The following is a 26546-nucleotide window of genomic DNA, read 5'->3' on the forward strand; positions in this document are numbered from 1 at the left end:
TTGGTCTAGTTGGACCAAGGAGCGGCACAGGCTTGGAGGGCCGAAGGGTCTGTTTCCTGTGCTGTACTGTTCTTTGTTCTTTGTTCTTTATCCCTCTATACCCATCTTACCCAGCTAACTGTCTAAACGCTTTTTAAAAGACAAAATTGGACCCCCTCTACTACTACCTCTGACAGCTTGTTCCAGACACTCACCACCCTCTGTGTGAAAAAATTGCCCCTCTGGACACTTTTCTATCTTTCCCCTCTCACCTTAAACCTATGCCCTCTAATTTTAGACTCCCCTACCTTTGGGAAAAAAGTCCCAGTCTATCCAGCCTCTCATTATAACTCAATCCATCAAGTACCGGTAGAATCCTAGTAAATCTTTTCTGCACTCTTTCTAGTTTAATAACATCCTTTCTATAATAGGGTGACCAGAACTGTACACAGTATACCAAGTGTGGTCTTACCGATGTCTTGTACAACTTCAACAAGACATCCCAATTCAATGTTCTGACCAATAAAACCAAGCATGCTGAATGCCTTCTTCACCACTCTGCCCACCTGTGACTCCACTTCTAAGGAGCTATGAACCTGTACCCCTAGATCTCTTTGTTCTGTAACTTTCCCCAACGCCCTACCATTAGCTGAGTAAATCCTGCCCTGGTTTGATCTACCAAAATGCATCACCTCACATTTATCTAAATTAAACTCCATCTGCCATTCGTCAGCTCACTGGCCCAATTGATCAAGATCCCGTTGCAATTGGAGATAACTTTCTTCACTGTCCACTATGCCACCAATCTTGGTGTCATCTGCAAACTTACTAACCATGCCCCCTATATTCTCATCCAAATCATTAATATAATTGACAAATAACAGTGGACCAGCACCGATCCCTGAGGCACACTGCTGGTCACAGGCCTCCAGTTTGAAAAACAACTCTCTACAACCATCCTCTGGCTTCTGCCATCCAGCCAATTTTGTATCCATTTGGCTACCTCACCCTGGATCCCGTGAGATTTAACCTTATGCAACAACCTACCATGCGGCACGTTGTCAAAGGCCTTGCTAAAGTCCATGTGGACAACATCAACTGCATTGCCCTCGTCAACCTTCTTGGTTACCCCTTCAAAAAACTCAATCAAATTTGTGAGCACTTGAAATATCAAAACATTCAAGGATATGGGACAAGTGTTTGAAACGGGATTAGTGAGAGTTTAGTGGTAGATATTGTCGGTGCAGACTCGATGGGCTGAAGGGCCTTTTCTGCTCATGTGACTCTATGATTCCAACCATCTCAGAAATCTCAGAAACCCTACAGCACAGAAAGAGGCCATTCGGCCCATCGAATCTGCACCGACCACAATCCCACCCAGGCCCTACCCCCATATCCCTCGATATTTTACCCACTAATCCCTCTAACCTACGCATCCCAGGACACCAAGGGCAATTTTTTTTTAGCATGGCCAATCAACCTAACCCGCACATCTTTGGACTGTGGGAGGAAACCGGAGCACCCGGAGGAAACCCACGCAGACACAAGGAGAATGTGCAAACTCCGCACAGACAGTGACCCAAGCCGGGAATCGAACCCAGGTCCTTGGAGCTGTGAAGCAGCAGTGCTAACCACTGTGCTACCGTGCCGCCCATCATTTGTCCTACCTGCAACAGAGAGGCACACTGGATTCCTCAGTCACTTTTAGCATGGAAACAAGTCATCCTCGACCTTCCCATGCTTCAATATTCTTTTTGTAACACGGAATAGAACTGTGTACAGTCATCTGTGTGGTCGAGCCAGGGTTTGATTTGTTTAACAGAAATTCTCTGCTTTTGGACGAGAATTGACCCAAGATTTTGATTATACTTTTTATGGCTTGATTCAACTGCATTGCTACTCAATCTGTATCCGTGGAACCCTGAGCACCTCTCCCCAATTTAATCTCTCTATTCCTCCTACAAAATGCAGCGTTTTACACTTATCAATATTGAAATTAATTTGCTATTTATAGACTCATTTTATAAAACTGTTAATCCTTCTTATACTCTGCAACCGGCAAAGTGACATACAATCAGGTGGGAGTTGTCCCGGGAGCCCCCAACATTGACCCTGAACCCCCTGAAATCTCATGGTACCAGGTCAAATGTGGGCAAGGATTCCTCCTGCTGATTACCATATACCGTCCGTCCTCAGCTGACAAATCAGTGCTCCTCCATGTTGAACACCACTTGGAGGAAGCACTGAGGGTGGCAAGGACGCAAATGTACCCTGGGTGGGGACTTCAATATCCATCACCAAGGCGGCTCGGTAGTACCACCACAGACCAAGCTGGCCAGCTCCTAAAGGACATCGCTCAAAGACCCAGTGTGCGGTAGGTGGGGAGGAAACCAACAAGAGGAAAAAAACATACTTGACCTCATGTTGAGTTGAGGGGGAACTTCTTCACTCAAAGGGTTGTGAATCTGTGGTATTCCCTGCCCAGTGAAGCAGTTGAGACTACCTCATTGAATGTTTTTAAGGCAAGGATAGGTACATTTTTGAACAGTAAAGGAATTAAGGGCTATGGTGAGCAGGCAGGTAAAGATCACGAAAAAATCAGCCATGATCTTATTGAATGGCGGGGCAGGCTCGAGGGGCCAAATGCCTACTCCTGCTCCTAGTTCTTATGTTATGTTCTCATCTTCACCAACCTGCCTGTAATAAATGCATCTGTCCATTACAGTATCGGTAGGGGTGACCACCGCAAAATACTCATGGAGACAAAGTCCCATCCTCATAATGAGGGTACCTTCATCATGTTGTGTGGCGCTACCACCGTGCTAAATGGGTTAGACTTGGTCCAAATCCAGCAACAAGACTGAGAATACAAAAGGCGCTGAGGGGCACCAGCAGCAGCAGAATTGTACTCATCCACAATCTGTAACCTTGCAGCCCAGCATATACCTCACTCTGCCATTACCACCAAGCCAGGTTCAATGAAGACTGCAGGAAGGCATGCCAGGAGCAGCAGCAGGGATATCTAATAATGAGGTGCCAACCTGGTGAAGGTACAAAACAGGACTACTTGCATGTCAAACAGCATAAAATAGACAGAGCTAAGTAATTCCACAACCAACAATCAGATCTAAGCTCTGCAGTCCTGCCACATCCAGCCATGAATGGTGATGGAAATTAAACAACTCAGTAGAGGAGGCTCCACGAATATCCCCTAACCTCAATGGAAAGCCCAGCACAAAAGATAAGGCTGAAGCATTTGTAACAATCTTCAGCCAGACATATCGAGCAGACGATCCATCTCCGCTTTCTCTAGAAGTCTCCAGCCAATTTGATTCACTCCACATGAAAAATCAAGAAATAGACATAGAAACATAGAAGATAGGAGCAGGAAGAGGCCATTTGGCCCTTCGAGCCTGCTCTGCCATTCATTACGACCATGGCTGATCGTCCAACGCAATAGCCTAATCCTGCTTTTTCCCCCATAACCTTTGATCCCATTCGCCCCAAGTGCTATATCCAGCCGCCTCTTGAATGCATTCAATGTTTTGGCATCAACTACTTCCTGTGGTAATGAATTCCACAGGCTCACCACTCTTTGAACATAAATGTCTCCTCACCTCCGTCCTAAATGGTCTACCCTGAATCCTCAGACTGTGACCCTTGGTTCTGGACTCCTCCATCATCGGGAACATCCTCCCTGCATCTACCCTGTCGAGACCTGTTAGAATTTTCTCAGTCTTGATGAGATCCCCCCTCATTCGTCTGAACTCCAGCAAAAACAATCCTAACCTAGTCAAATGGCTGAAGACATTGGATACTACAAAGGCTCTGGTGACTGATAATTTTCCAGCGATAGCACAGAAGACTTCAGCTTCAGAGCTTGCCATACCCCTAGCCAAGCAGTTCATGAACAGATAAAACACTGACATCTCTCGTAACATGCAGAAAATTGCCCAGACATGTCCTGTACACAACAAACAGGACAAATCCAACCCAGCCAATTACCACCCAATCAGCCTATTCTCGATCATCAGTAAAATAATGGAAGGGGTCATCAACAGAACCACCAAGTGGGACTTGCTTAGCAACAACACTTCATTTGAGTTCTGCTAGGGTCACCTGGCTCCTGACCTCATTACAGCCTTGGTCCAAACACGGACAAAAGAACTGAATTCCAGAGGTAAGGTGAGAGTGACGGCCCTTGATACCACGGTAGCATTTGACCAAATGCGGCATCAAACAGCCCTAGCAAAACTGCAGTTAATGGGAATTGGTGGAAAGCTCTCTGCTGGTTGGAGCCATACTTGGCACAAAGGAAGATGGTTGTGGTGACTGCAGGTCAGTCATCTTAGTTCCAGGACATCACCGCAGGAGTTCCATGGTAGTCTCCTAGACGCAACCATCTTCAGCTGCTTCATCAGTGACCTTCCTTCCATCAGGTGGTCAGAAGTGGGGAAGTTCACTGATGATTGTACAATGTTCAGCACCATTTGTGACTCCTCAGATACAGAAGCAGTCCATGTCTAAATGCAGCAAGATACAGACGATATCCAGGCTTGGGCTGAAAGTGCCAAGTATAATTCGTGCCACACAAGTGCCATGAAATGATCATCTCCAACAAGAGAATCTTGCCAACTCCCCCTTGATATTCAATGGCATTACCATCATTGAATCCTCATCTATCAATATCCTGGGGGTTACCATTGACCAGAAATTGAACTGGACGAGTCATATAAATACTGTGGCCTCAAGGGCAGGTCAGAGGTTGGAAATCCTGCGGCACGTAACTCACCTCCTGACTTCCCAAAGCCTGGCCACCATCTACAAGGCACAAGTCAGCAGTGTGACGGAATACTCTCCACTTGCCTGGATTGGTGCAGCTCCAACAACACTCAAGATGCACAACACCATCCAGGACAAAGCAGCCTGCTTAATTAGCACCCCCTCCACAAACTTTCACTCCCTCCACAACTGATGAACACTGGCAGCAGCGTGTACCATCTACAAGATGGTACACAATGGAGCAGCACAGTTGCAGAGTGGTTAACAGTGCTGTGAGGTGGCGCCAGGCACCTGGGTTCAATTCCAGCCTCGGGTCACTGTGTAGTATTTGCAAGTTCTCCCCACGTCTGCATGGGTTTCCTCCGGGCGCTCCAGTTTCCTTCCACTGTCCAAAAGATGTGCAGGTTAGGTGGATTGGCCATGCTAAGTTGCCCTTTAGTGTCAGTGGGATTAGCAGGGTAAACATGTGGGGTTATGGGAATACGGTCTGGGTGGGATTATTGTCGGTGCAGACTCGATGGGCCGAGCAGCCTGCTTCTGCACTGTAGGGATTCTATTGACTGTAAGATGTTCTGCAGGAACTCACCAAGGCTCCTTAGTCAGCACCTTCCAAATCCATGACTGCTACCATCTAAAAGGACACGGTCAGCAGACACATGGGAACACCTCCAAGTTACTCAGCATCCTGACTTGAAAATATATCACCATTCATTCACTGTCACTGGGTCAAAATTCTGGAGCTCCCTCCCCAACAGCATTGTGGGTGTACCCACATCACATGGGACTACAGCGGTTCAAGCAGGCAACCCACCATCACTTTCTTGAGGCCAATTAGAGATGGACAACAAACGCTGGCCTTGCTAGCAACGCCCACATCCAGTAAACAAATTTCAAAAATCCACCAATTTGGTGGTTTCCACAAATTTCCAAACCCAAATCATAAATGGAAACAACAGTGGTCTCTGGAGCAACCTTTGTCAAGCATCACTTCCCACCTTTACCATTCTAACTGAGCGCCTTCAACGACCACTCTGATTGCTGCTTTGTAGACAGTTTGCCATCTACTCTGCAACTTGTCCTGATTCGGTATGCTCTGACCCTGAGTCATAGGTCTACTGTGTTGCCCAAGTTACATATTCAGGTTTAGAGGTTAATGAGAGATTCAACTTAGGTTAACACCTCGACAAAAGGCAAGAGCTTTAATAGAAACCGTGCATTGTCATACCTGTAAACTACCAAAGTCCACAATCAGCAAGTTTGAATTCACATCATAAAAGCCGGTCTGCGGGACCACGAGATAGGATGGTTTGAAGTTGATTCGGAGATCAAACGTTTTACGAGTTTCAATAACATATGACAGACCTGGGTAAATATTTAAGCAAAGAATTAAATTATAAATATGAGTAAAATTTGGAATGGGGCATTTCCTTTTACAAAACCCAAAGTTTCAAAATAAAGAAACACGGTGATTAAATCAGACCAGGTGCAAAAGGATTACACGGAAACAGTTCTTTGGGCCCCGTATCTAAGGAAGGATGTGCTGGCCTTGGAAAGGGTCCAGAAGAGGTTCGCAAGAATGATCCCTGGAATGAAGAGCTTGTCATATGAGGAACGGTTGAGGACTGGATGAGGGGGAAATCTTATTGAAACTTACAGGATACTGCGAGGCCTGGATAGAGTGGATGTGGAGAGGACATTTCCACTAGCAAGAAAAACTAGAGCCAGAGGGCACAACCTCAGACGAAAGGTATGATCTTTTAAAACAGAGATGAGGAGGAATTTCTTCAGCCAGAGTGTGGTGAATCTGTGGAACTCTTTGCCGCAGTGGAGGCCAGGTCATTGAGTGTCTTTAACACAGAGATAGATAGGTTCTTGATTAATAAGGGGATCAGGGGTTATGGGGAAAAGGCAGGAGAACGGGGATGAGAAAAATATCAGCCATGACTGAATGGTGGAGCAGTCTCGATGGGCTGAGTGGCCTAATTCTGCTCCTATGTCTTCTGGTTTCACAGCTTCCATTTTCGAGACATTTCAGATTTTTACCTGATGCAGTCTTTTCTTTGATTTCCTCCAACTTCAGTAAAGTGGCTGAAGTCAGCTGCTCAAGATCAAGTCCTCGGTTAGTCTGGAAAAACTCAACCAAACTGTTTATTGTTTGCTGCAAAAGAAAAGGAAATACAGCAAATTTATTTCCAAAAATCTGGGACAACATAGGGGAAAAACAGCTTAAAAACACAGAGCAACTAACAGGAACCACAGTAAATTACAAACTTAGGGTTGAGAAGACGTCACTTGGTTTATCAATACTCATCTCTCTTGTACCTTTAGCTCACCCAATCCCGCAACCTGGGCGCTTATCATATCTTTAATTTTACTTTGTCTATGATATTCATTGTCTACCCACCTTCTGGGTAAAATGCCAGTTTCAATTTATTTTTCAATAGTTTTGTGGTGAACCATCGTTGGTTCACCACTGGGGTTGTTATTGTGTTACTGTTGGGCTAGGGTGTTGTTGTTATGGGGGTTGTACTATGTTGTTGGGTTAGGGTGTTTACCTGTCCTAAGTGTTATCATGGCACACTCCAGTGGGGTCCCGCCTCCGGTGGCAGGGTATAAGACCCCCTGCTCCGGCAGGACCCCTTCAGTCTGAACGGGTGAATTTGTGTTAGTAGTTTCATTGTTAATGTATTAAAGCCTTCAGTTCTAAAGCCTTGTTTCCGGGTGCTCATTGAGGTGCATCAATTTAATACATTAACTGAGAATATGGAACAGATCCTAAAACCGGATCGTCTGACACTGGACCCACATGCGGTCGGTGCAGCTAACACGTTCGAACATTGGTGGAAGTGCTTCGAGGACTACCTGGCAGCCTCGGTAGCTATCACTACAGACAGTGATAGACTCCAGGTCCTCCACGCAAGGGTAAGCGACACGATTTACCTAGCCATTCGTGCAGCTTCCACTTACCAGGGTGCCGTCGAGCTCCTAAAGAATAGGTACATTACGCCACCCAACGAGATTCACGCTCGTTATCTCCTCGCTACACGACGTCGGCAGTCGGGCGAGACCATAGAAGACTACGCCAATGAACTCCTGCAGCTTGCCAGGGGTTGTGACTGTAAGGATGTCTCCGCCGAGCAGTACATGCAAGACCTCGCCCGAGACGCGTTCGTAGCAGGGGTAGGGTCCTCGTACATCAGACTTAAATTATTAGAAAAGGGGAAACTCAACTTGACCCAGGCAATGGGGATGGCCGTGAGGTTGGAGGCGGCGTCGAAGAGCTTGGCGCTGTACCCCGAGGACCACGTGCAGTCAACGTGGTTGGAGCAAGCTCTGCTCCCTCCTCGCCCCGCGAACCCGCGCTCCCAGATCGATTCGACGACGGCGGCAGCTCCAGGTGGCCAGCGATGCTATTTTTGCGGTGGGGCCAAGCATCCACGGCAACAGTGTCCGGCAAGAACGGCAATCTGCAGCCAGTGCGGTAAAAAAGGCCACTACGGCAAAGTCTGCAGGTCCAAACCTAAAAACGGCAGTGCAGCTTGTAACCCTCCAGAACGGAGACCATCTCTTTCGGCGCTGCAGTACCCACGAGGTCCGACCACGTGCGATCTCAGGACGGCGCCATCGTGGCAGACAGAGGAGGAGGAAGACCACCAGGAGTCGCTGCGCTTGGAGCCCTCGGCCACATGCGATTCATGGGGGCGGCCATCATGGTCCACGACGACTAGGAGCGACCAGCAGGGGTCCTCAGCATCCACATCGGCAGCATGCAGTGACGCCCAGGGGCCAACGGTGGCGTCGATCTCTCTGGATCAGACCAGGCATTACAGACTGGAACATTCCATGATGGAGGTAAAGGTTAGTGGCAGAACTGTGAATTGTCTGTTTGACAGTGGGAGCACCGAAAGTTTCATACACCCTGAAACTGTTAAAAGGTGTGGACTCCGGGTTCTCCCTGCCAAACAGACAATTTCCATGGCATCACAGTCCCGGTCTGTACCGATCCAAGGACAATGTATGGTAACTCTTGAGGTACAGGGCACAGTTTACGAGCAATACAGGCTCCTTGTGCTACCTCACCTTTGCGCGCCAATTCTCCTCGGACTAAACTTTATGGCCCACATGAGGAGTGTGATCCTACAGTACGGTGGGCCACTCCCTTCACTGGCAGTCGGGAACCAGCCGCAGCCTCCAAATTGCCCAAAGCGCCCCGCGTGCAATCTATCCACCCTGAAGATCACGACACCATCCCTTTTTAAAAATCTGGTACCTGGCTGCAAGCCCATTGCTACTAAAAGTAGGCGTTACAGCGCTGAGGACCGGATCTTTATTAGATCTGAGGTTCAGCGGCTCCTCAAGGAAGGGATCATACAGGCCAGTGCTAGTCCATGGAGAGCGCAGGTCGTGGTAGTCAAAAGCGGGAACAAACCTCGGATGGTCATCGACTATAGTCAGACCATTAATAGATACACGCAGCTGGATGCGTATCCTCTCCCGCGCATTTCTGATATGGTCAATCAGATTGCGCAGTACCGAGTGTTTTCTACCATAGACCTTAAGTCCGCCTACCATCAACTCCCCATCCGCCCAGAGGACCGACAATATACGGCTTTTGAGGCGGATGGTCGTCTATACCAATTCCTCAGGGTTCCATTTGGTGTCACCAATGGGGTCTCGGTCTTCCAGCGTGCTATGGACCGAATGGTGGACCAGAACGGGTTGCGGGCTACCTTCCCGTACCTGGATAACGTCACCATCTGCGGCCATGACCAGCAGGACCACGACACGAATCTCCAACACTTTCTACGCACTGCATCTCGCCTGAATCTGACCTATAACAGGGAGAAGTGCGTATTCCGTACGCATAGGTTAGCCATCCTCGGATACGTGGTGGAAAACGGGGTCATTGGCCCTGATCCAGACCGTATGCGCCCACTCACTGAACTTCCCTTGCCCGCTAGCACGAAAGCACTGAGGAGATGCCTCGGGTTCTTTTCGTATTATGCACAGTGGGTCCCCAACTACGCGGACAAAGCTCGTCCGCTCATTAAGTCCACGACCTTCCCACTTACGCCGGAGGCCCAATTGGCTTTCAAGGTTTTGAAAAGCGACATCTCGAAAGCCACGATGCACGCGGTGGATGAATCCATCCCTTTCCAGGTGGAGAGTGATGCATCGGACTTCGCCCTAGCCGCCACACTAAACCAGGCAGGCAGGCCCGTCGCGTTTTTTTCCCGCACCCTTCAAGGCCCAGAGATTCGGCACTCAGCGGTGGAAAAGGAGGCTCAGGCCATTGTGGAGGCAGTCAGACACTGGCGCCATTACCTGGCAGGTAAGCGGTTCACCCTGATCACGGATCAACGATCCGTGGCGTTTATGTTCAGTAACACGCAGAGGGGCAAGATCAAGAACGATAAGATCTTGCGGTGGAGAATTGAGCTCTCCACCTATAATTACGATATTATGTATCGTCCAGGGAAGCTCAATGAGCCCTCGGATGCCCTCTCGCGCGGAACATGCGCCATCATGCAGGAGGACCGCTTGAAGGCTCTCCACAATGATCTGTGTCATCCTGGAGTCACCAGACTCTACCACTTCATAAAAGCCCGCAACCTACCCTACTCGGTGGAGGAGGTCAGGTCAGTTACTAGAAGTTGTCGGATTTGCGCAGAATGCAAACCACACTTTTATCGACCAGACCGGGCACATTTGGTCAAGGCCACTCGCCCTTTTGAGAGGCTGAGTGTAGATTTTAAGGGCCCCCTTCCCTCAACGGATCGGAATGTCTATTTTCTTAACATAATAGACGAATTTTCCCGGTTTCCGTTTGTTTTCCCCTGTGCGGACACGTCGACTGCCACCGTCATCAAGGCATTCAGTGAGCTTTTTACCCTGTTCGGGTACCCCTGCTATATTCATAGCGACAGGGGCTCGTCGTTCATGAGCAACGACTTGAGGCAATTCCTGCTCTCATTCGGGATTGCCTCTAGTAGAACCACGAGCTACAACCCTAGGGGTAACGGACAGGTGGAAAGGGAGAATGCTACAGTCTGGAAGGCTGTCCTACTGGCACTGAAATCCAAGGGCCTTCCAGTCTCCCGGTGGCAGGAGGTCCTTCCAACTGCGCTCCATTCTATCCGCTCCCTCCTGTGTACGGCAACCAATGCTACTCCCCACGAGAGGATGTTCTCATTCCCTCGGAAGTCGTCCTCGGGGACCTCATTGCCAGCCTGGTTGACGTACCCAGGACCCGTCCTTCTGCGGCGCCATGTGAGGGCTCGCAAGTCCGACCCCTTGGTCGAACCGGTCCAACTCCTCCACGCCAACCCTCAGTATGCCTATGTGGCATATCCTGACGGGCGAGAGGACACTGTCTCCATTAGAGACCTGGCGCCCGCAGGGGACGTAGCAACTCCTGTCGCTCCTATTCCCCCAGTCACAGATCCACTACTCCTCATTACTTCCCCAGACGTGGCGCGGTCAGCACCGGGACCAGTGCATAACACTTTTACTCCCATGTACAGCTTGCCTGAGACTCGGAGATCGGCGCCACCATCATCACCACCACCACCACCACCAAACGTTCCAGGATCCCCTACACCATCGCCTCATCAGGGCCGGCCGGCCCGGGAGTCTTTGAGGGGACAGCCAGATGTTGTTTTGAGAGAGCCACCGCAAGCACCTGCTCCGGTTTCGCAACCGGTGTTGAGAAGATCGCAGCGTCGGTGTGGTCCTCCAGACCGTCTGGACTTGTGAATCCTGTTATTTTTTTTGTCATTGTCTGTTTTCATCCACCCCGCCACCTTTGGTTCCTAAAGGAGGGGTGAATGTGGTGAACCATCGTTGGTTCACCACTGGGGTTGTTATTGTGTTACTGTTGGGCTAGGGTGTTGTTGTTATGGGGGTTGTACTATGTTGTTGGGTTAGGGTGTTTACCTGTCCTAAGTGTTATCATGGCACACTCCAGTGGGGTCCCGCCTCCGGTGGCAGGGTATAAGACCCCCTGCTCCGGCAGGACCCCTTCAGTCTGAACGGGTGAATTTGTGTTAGTAGTTTCATTGTTAATGTATTAAAGCCTTCAGTTCTAAAGCCTTGTTTCCGGGTGCTCATTGAGGTGCATCAAGTTTCAACACATATTCTCTGATCCACTTTACTTATATCCTGTAATATTTTATAGAAGTCTGTGAAGTTCTCTCTCAACCATTGCTCGAGGCAACAGTTTGAAGTTCTTCTACCTTGCTTCCATATATTGTGCAAAGTGCTTATATATATATATATATATATGGTCCAAAGATGTGTGGTTAGGTGGATGGCCATGATAAATTGCCCCTTAGTGTCAGGGGGATTTGCAGAGTAAACATGTGGGGTTATGGGGATAAGGCTGGAGTGGGATTGTTGTTGGTGCAGGTACAATGGGCTGAATAGCCTCCTCCTGCACTGTAGGGATTCCATGTTCTCAGCTTGTGTCTTATATTTTGGATAATATTTTTAGCTCTTCACTGTAACCTCAAATATGTGGCAGAGGCAGGCAGGCAATAATACAATAATGGCAAGTGGAGGTATGCGGTCTTTGTGATGGAAAAGATATAATGTCAATCGCTCAGTTCCAGAATGAATAGAAAGTGGAGGATGCAGACAGGTCTGGTTCAGCCTGAGATGGTATCTAGGGATATAGACCATAGAACAGTACAGCACAGAACAGGCCCTTTGGCCCACCATGTTGTGCCGAGCTTTATCTGAAACCAAGATCAAGCTATCCCACTCCCTATCATCCTGGTGTGCTCCATGTGCCTATCCAATAACCGCTTAAATGTTCCTAAAGTGTCTGACTCCACTATCACTGCAGGCAGTCCATTCCACATCCCAACCACTCTCTGCGTAAAGAACCTACCTCTGATATCCTTCCTATATCTCCCACTATGAACCCTATAGTTATGCCAGTATATACAACCAGAAAATGCTGGAAAATCTCAGTGGATCCGTCAGTGTCTGTGAAGAGAGAACAGAGCTAACATTGCAAGTCTGGCCGACTCCTCGCCAGATTTGGTCATTCAACCCCTTGAGGTTGGTCTGTCATTCTATTAAACCAAGATTGATTTGTACCTCAACTGCCTTGGCTCCATATCCAGCCATATCCTTAGTGAACAAAATCTGTCAATTTCAGCCTTAAAAGTTCGAGTTTACACAGCATCCACAAAACGTTTCAGGGAAAGAATTTCCACTACCTTCTGCTTTCTGTTTTCACTCCAGAGTATCTCAGCTCTAATTTTAAGATTGGGTGATTTGTTCTGGATTTCTTCATTAGCATAGTTTCCATATATCTAGCCTCTTGTATGCCTTTATCATTTTAAACACCAATTAAATCATCCTTCAATCTTCTAATCTGAAAGGAATACAAACCTAATGCATATGCAACCGATCTTCATAATTTAACCTTTAAGCCCTGGTTGGTACTTGAAAGACCAATATATCTTTCCCATGGGTGCAGTTCTCAAAGTTGAAGGCAGAACTTAATTTGTCACCTGACAAGCAACCTTAAAGGGCAACATTTTCGTACCAGTGTACTACCTTTGTATACCTGGACACCTTGATCCAACATTACTCCCAATCATTCACCATTTAGAATATATTCTTATTAATCTTTTTTGGAACCAAATAGATCACATCACATCTATCCACATTGAACTCCTATCTACCACAGTTTTGTCCACTCAATCTCTGCCATTTTGCAACCTACTGCTTTCATTTTCATTTCTTAACTGTGCCACCCAATTTATTATTATCTGCAAACCTGGCTCTACAACTCCCTATCCCTTCATCAATCATAGAATCATAGAAACCCTACAGTGCAGAAAGAGGCCATTTGGCCCATCGAGTCTGCACCGACCACAATCCCACCCAGGCCCTACCCCCATTTTTTTTACCTGCTAATCCCTCTAATCTACGCATTTTAGGACACTAAGGGGCAATTTTAGCATGGCCAATCAACCTAACCCGCACATCTTTGGACTGTGGGAGGAAACCGGAGCACCCGGAGGAAACCCACGCAGACACGAGGAGAATGTGCAAACTCCACACAGACAGTGACCCAAGCCAGGAATCGAACCCAGGTCCCTGGAGCTGTGAAGCAGCAGTGCTAACCACTGTGCTACCGTGCCGCCAATCATGTCAATGATTTAAGTGCTAACCACTGTGCTACCGTGCCGCCAATCATGTCAATGATTTAAGTGGTGAACTATGAAGCCCTGGTACAAATTGTTGAGAAACATTGCAATATTTTTCGCCAATCAGAGTACACAGCCTTAAACTCTACTCGCGATCTCCTCCCCACCCACCTCGTACCAACCCACGTCACAAGGCTATCTCCAATTCCTCGTGATTTCATTTTATTAATGATATTTTATGTGCAAAAATAAAATCAACTTTTATGCATTGTGTTGGTGACTTCCTCAGAAGATTCAACCAGATTAATCGAAACATGACCACCCCGTCAGAAATCCATGGCCAAATCATATGGTTAAGAGATGAACTTAAGAAGGGCAATCCTACTAAACTAGACATGGAGGCAGACGTATTGGAGGAGAATGGCACAGACCGATGTTAAAGGCTTCAGACTGATTAAAAAGGAAAAGGGAGAATGCAATACAATCATTGTGGATGCCATTTGTGACTCAAGTTAGGGTTATTCTGGTGCTGTGGCAACTGTAGAGATTCAAACAAGTTGATGGGAAGGATTGGAGCTAACATGTGCAAGAACTTTGGCAGGGGCAGGTGGACAAGGGAGATTTGGAATACATTGCAGTTTGCAAGGACAGAGCTGTCAAGAATGAGATTTTTGAGGTGGTGAACAAGATAAGTTCTTCTGAAAGAGTGGTGGACAGCGAGGAGAAAGAACCATTTAAAAATGTGAGGCAGAGAAAGCAATGGCCAGCAGTTTAATGGCAATGCAGTCAAGGAGCAATGAACGGACTACAGATTGGAGATGAATTCCTGGACTTTCTGGTGGATGCAATTCAACATTAAAGCAGCAAATCAATGGGGAGCTGTACTTTAACATGTAATTTAATGAGGTATAAGCAGAGTTCGATAAACAGAAGGATTCTAACATAAAAGCAGATTTAAACGATTGATTATCAAGGGAGAAGCTGACAGAAATCTTAAGATATGAAATGTCAAACAAGCTAAGAAACAAAAGCCTGAATTATCAGAGCAGGATAAATATTTGTTTGGCAACTGTCAAGATATTTTAAATTTGCGGCATCAGCTTTGGTTCTGCTGTAGCATCATCAACACGAGATGGAAAGTTCTGGACTCAACCCCAATACCAGGAACACACAATCTTATGACTGATAGAAAAGATCTAACAGCACTATTCGAAGTAGAACAGGGGAATTCTCCCAGATTCCTGGCCATCATTTATCCCTCAATTATCATCAAAAACAGATTAACTGGCTATTTAGCCAAGTGTCTGTGGGATCTTGCTCTGTATAAATTGAAAATTACACTGATTGCACTTCAAAAATACTTCAGTGACTGCAAAACATTTTGGTACATCCTGAGGATGCGAGAGGTGCGAAGTAAACCTGTGCTATATAAACCCAAATCTGAGAAAACATTAGCAGTGTTCTCTTGTATTCTGTACTTACAGCATCATAAATCAGCTCCACTGGTTGAGACTGCACATTTAAAAGTTGATCTGCATTGCTTCCTGCTGGATTAATCTCGAAACAGACACTGAGCAAAGAGGACTCTGTGCCTCCAACAGAAGCCATGAGAGACGGAACTGTATTCTGTTGTTTCAAACCTGTAACATACCAGTGCTCCAGCCTGGCCTCCACTCTGCAAAGACAAAAAAGGGAACACAAGCATGATTACAATTCCAGGCTTACAACAACCAGCGCAACATACAACAGGGGTGGCACGGTGGCAGAATGGTTAGTACTGCTGTCTCACAGCGCCAGGGAGCTGGGTTCAGTTCCCAGCTTGGGTGACTGTCTGTGCAGAGTCTGCACATTCTCCCCATGTCTGCGTGGATTTCCTCCAGGTGCTCCGGTTTCTTCCCACAGTCCAAAAGACATGCTGGTTAGGTGCATTGGCCATGTAAAATTCTGCCTCAGTGTGCCCGAACAGGTGCCAGAGTATGGCGACTAGGGATTTGTAACTTCATTGCAGTGTTAATGTAAGCCTATTTGTGACACTAATAAATAAAATCAATAAACAATAAAACAGAGGCAAGTTACAAGTTTGCTCAAATCAATGCAGAATTAAATTATAATAATTCACACCTTCTTTATGGAGAGGCAGGGAGAGTGTTGGGTAGGCCAGAAATAGCCAAACGTTTGGTGTGATTCTTCTAAACTTAATAGCAGATTCCATTTCCCACCCAGTGGGCAGATAAACTGGTCGTCATCCAAGAGCCAGTGGCTGAGGATCCCAGGGAACAGTCACTGGCATTCAGAAATAAAACAAAACCCAGCTAGACAACTCAAATTAATAAAAGCAAATTACTGCGGATGCTGGAATCTGAAACCAAAAGAGAAAATGCTGGAAAATCTCAGCAGGTCTGGCAGCATCTGTAAGGGGAAAAAAAGAGTTGACGTTTCGAGTCCAGATGACCCTTTGTCAAAGCTTTTCTCTTTTGAACTCAAATTAATAGCTCACCATTTACCATCACTATTTACATTCCCTTTACCCGTTTGTCTATGCCATTCCTATCAATTACAGTCACCCCCTGCACACTCAGTATAAACCTTGCCTGATTTTCCTCGTCTTCAGCTGTGACAAAGGGTCATCCTGACTCGAAGCATTGGCTCTCTTCTCTCTCCACAGAGGATGTCAGACTTGCTGAGATTTTCCAGCATTTTCTTTTTATGTTTCAGATTCCAGCATCCACAGTATTTTGCTTTATCTTATTGTAATAGTTATCCAATATGGTTGGTAAATTTTGTCCAATTGTAACTCAAAGCCCATCTCAAGAGCAAAGTGACATTGATGTAGCTCTCAGACTTGTATCCCATTTACAGGATGAGTGTGCTGCTGACAGCAACTTCAACAGCTCCAGTAAGGAAGGGCTATCCATAGGAAAGGTCAACTTAGAGCCATAAAGATGTACAGCATGGAAACAGGCCTTTCAGCCCAACTCGTCCATGCCAACCAGGTTTCCTAAACTGAACTGGTCCCATTTGCCTGTGTTTGGCCCATATCCCTCTAAACCGTTCCCATCCATGTCTTCTCAATGTTGCACTTGTACCTGCCTCTACCACCTCCTCTGGCAGCTCCTTCCCATACACGCACCACCCTCAGAGAAAAAGTTGCCCCTCAGATCCCTTTTAAATCTTTCCTCTCTCACCCTGGGGAGAAGACCTTGGCTATTCACCTTATCTATGATTTTATAAACCTCCATAAGGTCACCCCTCATCCTCCTACGCTCCAGGGAAAAAAAATGTCCCAGCCTATCCTTATAATTCAAACCTTCCAGTCCCAGTAACACCTTGTGAATTTTTTTTGCACGCTTTCTAGTTTAACGTCCTTCCTATAGCAGGGCCACCAGAATTTGATCCGACTTAGAGTAAGTTGCCATTTTAGAATTGAAACTCTTCACCCACTTGTACTGACTCTCGTCTAATATCAGAAATATCCCAGCTCAACTGGGAAAAAAACCAAAATGAGCTTCAAGAAATATACACAAGACTCAAGGATGTGCAAATACATTCCAGATCTACTTTGCACTGTGAACTAAACAGCAGAAAGAAACCTGTTAATAATGTTAAAGATGGTCTGCTTGTCATTAATAGTAAGAGTTTGGTAGCAAATGCCATTAGCTTTCGGAGCGCTGCCCCTTGCTCCGAAAGCTAATGGTATTTGCTACCAAATAAACCTGTTGGACTTTAACTTGGTGTTGTTAAAACTCATACTGTGTTTACCCCAGTCCAACGCCGGCATCTCCACATCGTAATTAACAGTGGCAGAGACAGGGTGGATAGTCAGAGGCTTTTTCCCAGGTGGAAGTGTCAATTACAAGGAGGCACAGGTTCAAGGTGAAAGGAGGAAAGTTTAAGGGAGATGTGCAGGGGAAGTTTTTAACACAGAGTGTAGTGGGTGCCTGTAACGCGCTGCCAGAGGAGATGGTGGAAGCAGGCACATTAGCATCATTTAAGAAGCATCTGGCTGGGTACATGAATAGGGAGGAAATAGAGGGATATGAACTGAGTACGGGCAGGAGGTTTTTTTCAGTTTAGATAGGGCGTCATGATCAGCACGGGCTTGGGAGGGCCGAAGGGCCTGTTCCTGTGCTGTACGTTTCTTTGTTGTATTCCATCAACGTGTCTAATCAACAGATCTGCATGAATACCGGAGGGGTGGTGATGATGCGTTTCTGAAATTGCTGGCAAACTTTGAAACCTTATGCTTCACAGGACATACATTAAACAAAAATCAATAATGAGCCATGGAAGGAGAATAAGGATGGCAACCAAAGAGGTAGAGTTTTAGAGAATCTTAAACGGGGCGAGAGAGAAAGAGAGAGAGAATTCCAGAGGTGAGGCTCTGGATGGATGGTGCCAATGGTGAAATGAAGAGAGACTGGATGTACAAGAGGCCAGAGTTGGAAGAGGCTCGATTGGTTGAATTGCCTACTCGCTCTCATGATTATCAGAGGATGGTGGAGTTAAAATGTAAAACAGCAAAATAGGTTGTCAAAGCATTAAAAAACTACTCAAAAATATATTTTGCAAACACAGAATGACTTCTTATAATTTTCTCTAGTGTGCAACTCACCTCCAAAGAGAAGGCAGGAAGGAATGTGTGAGTCTCTCATTAACAATGCGCTCAGGTAGTGAGTTGTGCCGGAAGTGCTTGTGTTTGAAAAAGTTTATTATCACCATTCTCTCACCTCCCTTTGTATACAAGCCTCCCAAATAGTAGCAGATAAATGAAATATCAAGCTGTCCCAGGATTTCAACCTACAACCTTTTCTTTAAGAAAGTGACTTTCGACCCGAGTCTGAACCCGAGTCTGCAGCCGAGAGTGCACAAGAAGCTTGCAAGATGGCCTCAGAAACCTTATGCTCATAACACGCAATGTGACATCATTTCCCTACATCACAACAAAAGGATTTCCACCGAATTTGAAAATATATCCATTTATCTGAAACCTTCAAGTTGCAGATACTGCGTTAATCAGAAATCTTCTCGTACCATCCAATGCTTGATCCATTTAACACTGTAGAGAAAAATGAAGCGCTTACTTCAAGCCTTGAGCTCCAGGACGCTGAAACACACTCGTACTCAGATCAATCATCTGCACGTTCAGTATCTCTGGAACATGAGGTTCCTCTCGGATCGTGATGGAGGTAGTGACCAATTTGAAGCTGATCACATTTGCAACATACTGCAAGAAATCAATACCAACAGGACATAAAACATCTTCAAATTAAATCTAACCTATTTGCACTCTTATCAGACATCATATCCATGGGGTTAAGACAGTCAGTACATTATCATTGGGACATTACATGGTCAATTTTGACAAGATACCACTGAAAAAGATAAGCAAACCCCTTGTTCTATTGCCATACAACTGCATACAACGTCTGAGAATTGGGATTTCACAGGGGAGCTCTACTTGTCTAAGAAAAGAATGAGAGATAACAAAGAAAGAAACCCAAAAATAAAAATGTAACATTGCACCAAATCAAAGGAGGGATATATTGGTTTTGGAGGCAGTGCAGAGTAGATTTACTGGAATGATACCCTGGATTCTAAGGGCTATACTACGAGGAGAGATTGAACGAATCAGCGTTGCATTCCCTGGAATTTACAAGTCTAACAGGTGAGTTTGGTGAGGGATGGGGGGGGGGGGGGGGGTGCAGAGAAGACTGAGCACAGAGTGGCCAGAGCCGGGGAGGGGGCTCTCAGCTGAACGGCCAGAGGACGGGATGCAGGGCTGAGCAGTCAGAGCAGGGTGCCCAGGGCAGAGCAGAGCGAAGGGGTGGGGAGCACCCAGCCACTTGACTAAGCAATCAAAGCAGGGGTTGCATGGACTGAGCAGTCAGAGCAGGGCAGGGGGTTGAGTGGATGAATTGGTCAGCACGAGGGTAGAGGTTGTATGGGTGCTACCAAGTCGCTCTTGGTAACGGACACCGAAGTTCATCCTGAGGACATTCGTTCTCTGTTCTTGCTACCCTCAGTGCTTCTTACAAATGGTGGAAGTAATGGAGGAGTAACGGAAGCCAGTGCATTGTCCATGTTTGGCCTGATGATATGAGATTTCATGGGGTCCAGAGTCAATGTTGAGGATTCCCAGGGCAACTCCCTGCCAACGCTACACCACTATGACACCACCTCTAGTGGATTTGTCCTGCCACTGGGACAGGATCTACCCAGGGATGTTGCTGGAGGATTCTAGGACATTGGTCGTAAAGTATGAATCAGTGAGTATAGCTACGTTAAGCTGTTGATTGACTCATCCTGTGGGACAGCTCTCCAAAATTTGGCACATGTCCCCAATGTTATTGAGGAGGACATTGCAGAACTAACTGGGCCCTTTTTTCAATTCTCTGCAGCAATTTGACATAATTAAGTGGCTTGCCAGGACTTTACAGGGGCAGTTAAAAATCAACCACCAGGGATCTTGGAAAGTGCTAAATTAAAGTAAGTCCTACTACAAAACATCGCACAGTGAAGTCCCTGGATGGTTCATCATGGTGGAACTTCACCCAACATGAGAGAAGGGAGAAAATTCAACAATAAAAAATGATTGATTCACTGAAAAACAAATGTGAATGTGGTTACAACTCACTGGGATCAACACTGTTCAATATTATTTCAATGATCAATTAACCCGGGGTCACATAGATCATAGAATCCCTACAGTGCAGAAGGAGGCCATTCGGCCCATCAAGTCCGCACCGACCACAATCCCACCCAGGTCTTATCCCCATAACCCCATACATTTACCCTAGCTAGTCCCCTGACACTAAGGGGCAATTTAGCATGGCCAATCCACCTAACCTGCACATCTTTGGACTGTGGGAGGAAACCGGAGGGCCTGGAGGAAACCCATGCAGGCACGGGGAGGATGTGCAAACTCCACACAGGCTGTGACCCAAGCCAGGAATCAGACCCGGGTCCCTGGCACCGTGAGGCAACGCTGCTAACCACAGTGCCACCATGCCACCTAATTTCAAATTTCACAATCTGATGGCAGAGTCACACTCCCTTGGATCACAGCCCAGAGAAGCTCTTCAAGCATCATGTCTACCCTGGGAGTGCATGATCGTGCAACCAGTTCTTTGATTCAGAATTTACCTACATGCAATTTCGAAACAATGGTTAAGAATAAAAAGAGACACCTCTTTGGGCAAGGTCAAGTTGTGGGAACTCTCACTGTATCCAATCGCAGTATACAACTTGGTCTTTTCTTCAGCCGTCATGAGGTCATTAATACCTGGATTGTGCAAATAATAAAGGGTACGAGTAAATTCTAAGCCGTACAAACAACATTAAAAATATCTTAAACACCAAACTAAAATTCTGTTACGGAAAAATATCGACAAGTGGGTAGGATCAATGATTGTCCAGCAAGTCCAGATCCCTCAGCACTGAGAAAGCAGCTACCGTTTCTAGTGACAGTAACTTTTATTTATACACAATAAAACATCCCAATGCTTCACAGGACATACATTAAACAAAAATCAAGAATGAGCCATGGAAGGAGAATAAGGACAGTGACCAAAGAGGTAGAGTTTTAGAGAATCTTAAAGGGGGCGAGAGAGAAAGAGAGAGAATTCCAGAGGTGAGGCTCTGGATGGATGGTGCCAATGGTGAAATGGAGAGACTGGATGTACAAGAGGCCAGAGTTGGAAGAGGCTCGATTGGCTGAATTGCCTACTCGCTCTCATGATTATCAGAGGATGGTGGAGTTAAAATGTAAAACATCAAAATAGGTTCTCAAAGCATTAGAAAACTATTCCAAAAATATATTTTGCAAACACAGAATTACTTCTTATAATTTTCTCTAGTGTGCAACCCACCTCCAAAGAGAAGGCAGGAAGGAATGTGCATGTCTCTCATTAACAATGCGCTCAGGTGGTGAGTTGTGCCGGAAGTGCTTGTGATTGAAAAAGTTTATTATCACCATTCTCTCACCTCCCTTTGTATACAAGCCTCCCAAAGAGTGGCAGATAAATAAAATATCAAGCTGTCCCAGGATTTCAACCTACAACCTTTTCTTTAAGAAGCAGTGACTTTCAACTGGAGTCTGCAGCCGAGAGTGCACAAGCAGCTTCCAAGATGGCCTCAGAAAATAATAAGTGGGCAGTGTTAACAACTGTTGAATGACATCGGGCTCTGCCTGGAAAGTGTCCCGAGGCCCCAGAGTCTCCTGATCATTGTTCTACTGTGCTGTCAAGGAGTTGACACCCAAGCTCAGAGAGTGTGCTCCATTTGGCATCTGAGTAATAGACGGAAGGAGTAATCTCCGTTGCCTGCGTTCCGTCTCCGTTGCCTGGGCTCCGTCTCCGTTGCCTGGGCTCCGTCTCCGTTGCCTGGGCTCCGTCTCCGTTGCCTGGGCTCCGTCTCCGTTGCCTGGGCTCCGTCTCCGTTGCCTGGGCTCCGTCTCCGTTGCCTGGGCTCCGTCTCCGTTGCCTGGGCTCCGTCTCCGTTGCCTGGGCTCCGTCTCCGTTGCCTGGGCTCCGTCTCCGTTGCCTGGGCTCCGTCTCCGTTGCCTGGGCTCCGTCTCCGTTGCCTGGGCTCCGTCTCCGTTGCCTGGGCTCCGTCTCCGTTGCCTGGGCTCCGTCTCCGTTGCCTGGGCTCCGTCTCCGTTGCCTGGGCTCCGTCTCCGTTGCCTGGGCTCCGTCTCCGTTGCCTGGGCTCCGTCTCCGTTGCCTGGGCTCCGTCTCCGTTGCCTGGGCTCCGTCTCCGTTGCCTGGGCTCCGTCTCCGTTGCCTGGGCTCCGTCTCCGTTGCCTGGGCTCCGTCTCCGTTGCCTGGGCTCCGTCTCCGTTGCCTGGGCTCCGTCTCCGTTGCCTGGGCTCCGTCTCCGTTGCCTGGGCTCAGTCACCGCTGCCTGGGCTCAGTCTCCGCTGCCTGGGCTCAGTCACCGCTGCCTGGGCTCAGTCTCCGCTGCCTGGGCTCAGTCACCGCTGCCTGGGCTCAGTCTCCGCTGCCTGGGCTCAGTCTCCGCTGCCTGGGCTCAGTCTCCGCTGCCTGGGCTCAGTCTCCGCTGCCTGGGCTCAGTCTCCGCTGCCTGGGCTCAGTCTCCGCTGCCTGGGCTCAGTCTCCGCTGCCTGGGCTCAGTCTCCGCTGCCTGGGCTCAGTCTCCGCTGCCTGGGCTCAGTCTCCGCTGCCTGGGCTCAGTCTCCGCTGCCTGGGCTCAGTCTCCGCTGCCTGGGCTCAGTCTCCGCTGCCTGGGCTCAGTCTCCGCTGCCTGGGCTCAGTCTCCGCTGCCTGGGCTCAGTCTCCGCTGCCTGGGCTCAGTCTCCGCTGCCTGGGCTCAGTCTCCGCTGCCTGGGCTCAGTCTCCGCTGCCTGGGCTCAGTCTCCGCTGCCTGGGCTCAGTCTCCGCTGCCTGGGCTCAGTCTCCGCTGCCTGGGCTCAGTCTCCGCTGCCTGGGCTCAGTCTCCGCTGCCTGGGCTCAGTCTCCGCTGCCTGGGCTCAGTCTCCGCTGCCTGGGCTCAGTCTCCGCTGCCTGGGCTCAGTCTCCGCTGCCTGGGCTCAGTCTCCGCTGCCTGGGCTCAGTCTCCGCTGCCTGGGCTCAGTCTCCGCTGCCTGGGCTCAGTCTCCGCTGCCTGGGCTCAGTCTCCGCTGCCTGGGCTCAGTCTCCGCTGCCTGGGCTCAGTCTCCGCTGCCTGGGCTCAGTCTCCGCTGCCTGGGCTCAGTCTCCGCTGCCTGGGCTCAGTCTCCGCTGCCTGGGCTCAGTCTCCGCTGCCTGGGCTCAGTCTCCGCTGCCTGGGCTCAGTCTCCGCTGCCTGGGCTCAGTCTCCGCTGCCTGGGCTCAGTCTCCGCTGCCTGGGCTCAGTCTCCGCTGCCTGGGCTCAGTCTCCGCTGCCTGGGCTCAGTCTCCGCTGCCTGGGCTCAGTCTCCGCTGCCTGGGCTCAGTCTCCGCTGCCTGGGCTCAGTCTCCGCTGCCTGGGCTCAGTCTCCGCTGCCTGGGCTCAGTCTCCGCTGCCTGGGCTCAGTCTCCGCTGCCTGGGCTCAGTCTCCGCTGCCTGGGCTCAGTCTCCGCTGCCTGGGCTCAATCTCCGCTGCCTGGGCTCAATCTCCGCTGCCTGGGCTCAATCTCCGCTGCCTGGGCTCAATCTCCGCTGCCTGGGCTCAATCTCCGCTGCCTGGGCTCAATCTCCGCTGCCTGGGCTCAATCTCCGCTGCCTGGGCTCAATCTCCGCTGCCTGGGCTCAATCTCCGCTGCCTGGGCTCAATCTCCGCTGCCTGGGCTCAATCTCCGCTGCCTGGGCTCAATCTCCGCTGCCTGGGCTCAATCTCCGCTGCCTGGGCTCAATCTCCGCTGCCTGGGCTCAATCTCCGCTGCCTGGGCTCAATCTCCGCTGCCTGGGCTCAATCTCCGTTGCCTGGGCTCAATCTCAGTTGCCTGGGCTCAATCTCAGTTGCCTGGGCTCAATCTCAGTTGCCTGGGCTCAATCTCCGTTGCCTGGGCTCAATCTCCGTTGCCTGGGCTCAATCTCCGTTGCCTGGGCTCAATCTCCGTTGCCTGGGCTCAATCTCAGTTGCCTGGGCTCAATCTCAGTTGCCTGGGCTCAATCTCAGTTGCCTGGGCTCAATCCCAGTTGCCTGGGCTCAATCCCAGTTGCCTGGGCTCAATCCCAGTTGCCTGGGCTCAATCCCAGTTGCCTGGGCTCAATCCCAGTTGCCTGGGCTCAATCCCAGTTGCCTGGGCTCAATCCCAGTTGCCTGGGCTCAATCCCAGTTGCCTGGGCTCAATCCCAGTTGCCTGGGCTCAATCCCAGTTGCCTGGGCTCAATCCCAGTTGCCTGGGCTCAATCCCAGTTGCCTGGGCTCAATCCCAGTTGCCTGGGCTCAATCCCAGTTGCCTGGGCTCAATCCCAGTTGCCTGGGCTCAATCCCAGTTGCCTGGGCTCAATCCCAGTTGCCTGGGCTCAATCCCAGTTGCCTGGGCTCAATCCCAGTTGCCTGGGCTCAATCCCAGTTGCCTGGGCTCAATCCCAGTTGCCTGGGCTCAATCCCAGTTGCCTGGGCTCAATCCCAGTTGCCTGGGCTCAATCCCAGTTGCCTGGGCTCAATCCCAGTTGCCTGGGCTCAATCCCAGTTGCCTGGGCTCAATCTCCAGTTGCCTGGGCTCAATCTCCGTTGCCTGGGCTCAATCTCCGTTGCCTGGGCTCAATCTCCGTTGCCTGGGCTCAATCTCCGTTGCCTGGGCTCAATCTCCGTTGCCTGGGCTCAATCTCCGTTGCCTGGGCTCAATCTCCGTTGCCTGGGCTCAATCTCCGTTGCCTGGGCTCAATCTCCGTTGCCTGGGCTCAATCTCCGTTGCCTGGGCTCAATCTCCGTTGCCTGGGCTCAATCTCCGTTGCCTGGGCTCAATCTCCGTTGCCTGGGCTCAATCTCCGTTGCCTGGGCTCAATCTCCGTTGCCTGGGCTCAATCTCCGTTGCCTGGGCTCAATCTCCGTTGCCTGGGCTCAATCTCCGTTGCCTGGGCTCAATCTCCGTTGCCTGGGCTCAATCTCCGTTGCCTGGGCTCAATCTCAGTTGCCTGGGCTCAATCTCAGTTGCCTGGGCTCAATCTCAGTTGCCTGGGCTCAATCTCAGTTGCCTGGGCTCAATCTCAGTTGCCTGGGCTCAATCTCAGTTGCCTGGGCTCAATCTCAGTTGCCTGGGCTCAATCTCAGTTGCCTGGGCTCAATCTCAGTTGCCTGGGCTCAATCTCAGTTGCCTGGGCTCAATCTCAGTTGCCTGGGCTCAATCTCCGTTGCCTGGGCTCAATCTCCGTTGCCTGGGCTCAATCTCCGTTGCCTGGGCTCAATCTCCGTTGCCTGGGCTCAATCTCCGTTGCCTGGGCTCAATCTCCGTTGCCTGGGCTCAATCTCCGTTGCCTGGGCTCAATCTCCGTTGCCTGGGCTCAATCTCCGTTGCCTGGGCTCAATCTCCGTTGCCTGGGCTCAATCTCCGTTGCCTGGGCTCAATCTCCGTTGCCTGGGCTCAATCTCAGTTGCCTGGGCTCAATCTCAGTTGCCTGGGCTCAATCTCAGTTGCCTGGGCTCAATCTCAGTTGCCTGGGCTCAATCTCAGTTGCCTGGGCTCAATCCCAGTTGCCTGGGCTCAATCCCAGTTGCCTGGGCTCAATCCCAGTTGCCTGGGCTCAATCCCAGTTGCCTGGGCTCAATCCCAGTTGCCTGGGCTCAATCCCAGTTGCCTGGGCTCAATCCCAGTTGCCTGGGCTCAATCCCAGTTGCCTGGGCTCAATCCCAGTTGCCTGGGCTCAATCCCAGTTGCCTGGGCTCAATCCCAGTTGCCTGGGCTCAATCCCAGTTGCCTGGGCTCAATCCCAGTTGCCTGGGCTCAATCCCAGTTGCCTGGGCTCAATCCCAGTTGCCTGGGCTCAATCCCAGTTGCCTGGGCTCAATCCCAGTTGCCTGGGCTCAATCCCAGTTGCCTGGGCTCAATCCCAGTTGCCTGGGCTCAATCCCAGTTGCCTGGGCTCAATCCCAGTTGCCTGGGCTCAATCCCAGTTGCCTGGGCTCAATCCCAGTGCCTGGGCAACCAGTTGCCTGGTCAATCCCAGTTGCCTGGGCTCAATCCCAGTTGCCTGGGC

At 49.2% G+C, this 26546-nt stretch overlaps 1 protein-coding gene across 4 annotated transcripts in view; it reads right to left on the reverse strand.

Annotated features, from left to right (window-relative positions):
- Positions 1-26546, reverse strand: part of vps13c (vacuolar protein sorting 13 homolog C) — a 339816-nt gene that overhangs the window by 227143 nt on the left and 86127 nt on the right. For all 4 annotated transcript variants that reach the window (XM_078200207.1, XM_078200204.1, XM_078200205.1 and 1 more), the window contains 5 exons: positions 21113-21207; positions 19007-19149; positions 15408-15600; positions 6805-6919; positions 5987-6123 (listed from right to left, as the gene is read on the reverse strand). In XM_078200207.1, coding sequence (XP_078056333.1) covers positions 5987-6123; positions 6805-6919; positions 15408-15600; positions 19007-19149; positions 21113-21207 — 683 coding nt within the window. The remainder of the gene's footprint in view (positions 1-5986; positions 6124-6804; positions 6920-15407; positions 15601-19006; positions 19150-21112; positions 21208-26546) is intronic.

This window comes from Mustelus asterias, chromosome 29 (genome assembly GCF_964213995.1).
Source record: "Mustelus asterias chromosome 29, sMusAst1.hap1.1, whole genome shotgun sequence".
In the NCBI taxonomy this organism is placed as follows: domain Eukaryota; kingdom Metazoa; phylum Chordata; class Chondrichthyes; order Carcharhiniformes; family Triakidae; genus Mustelus; species Mustelus asterias.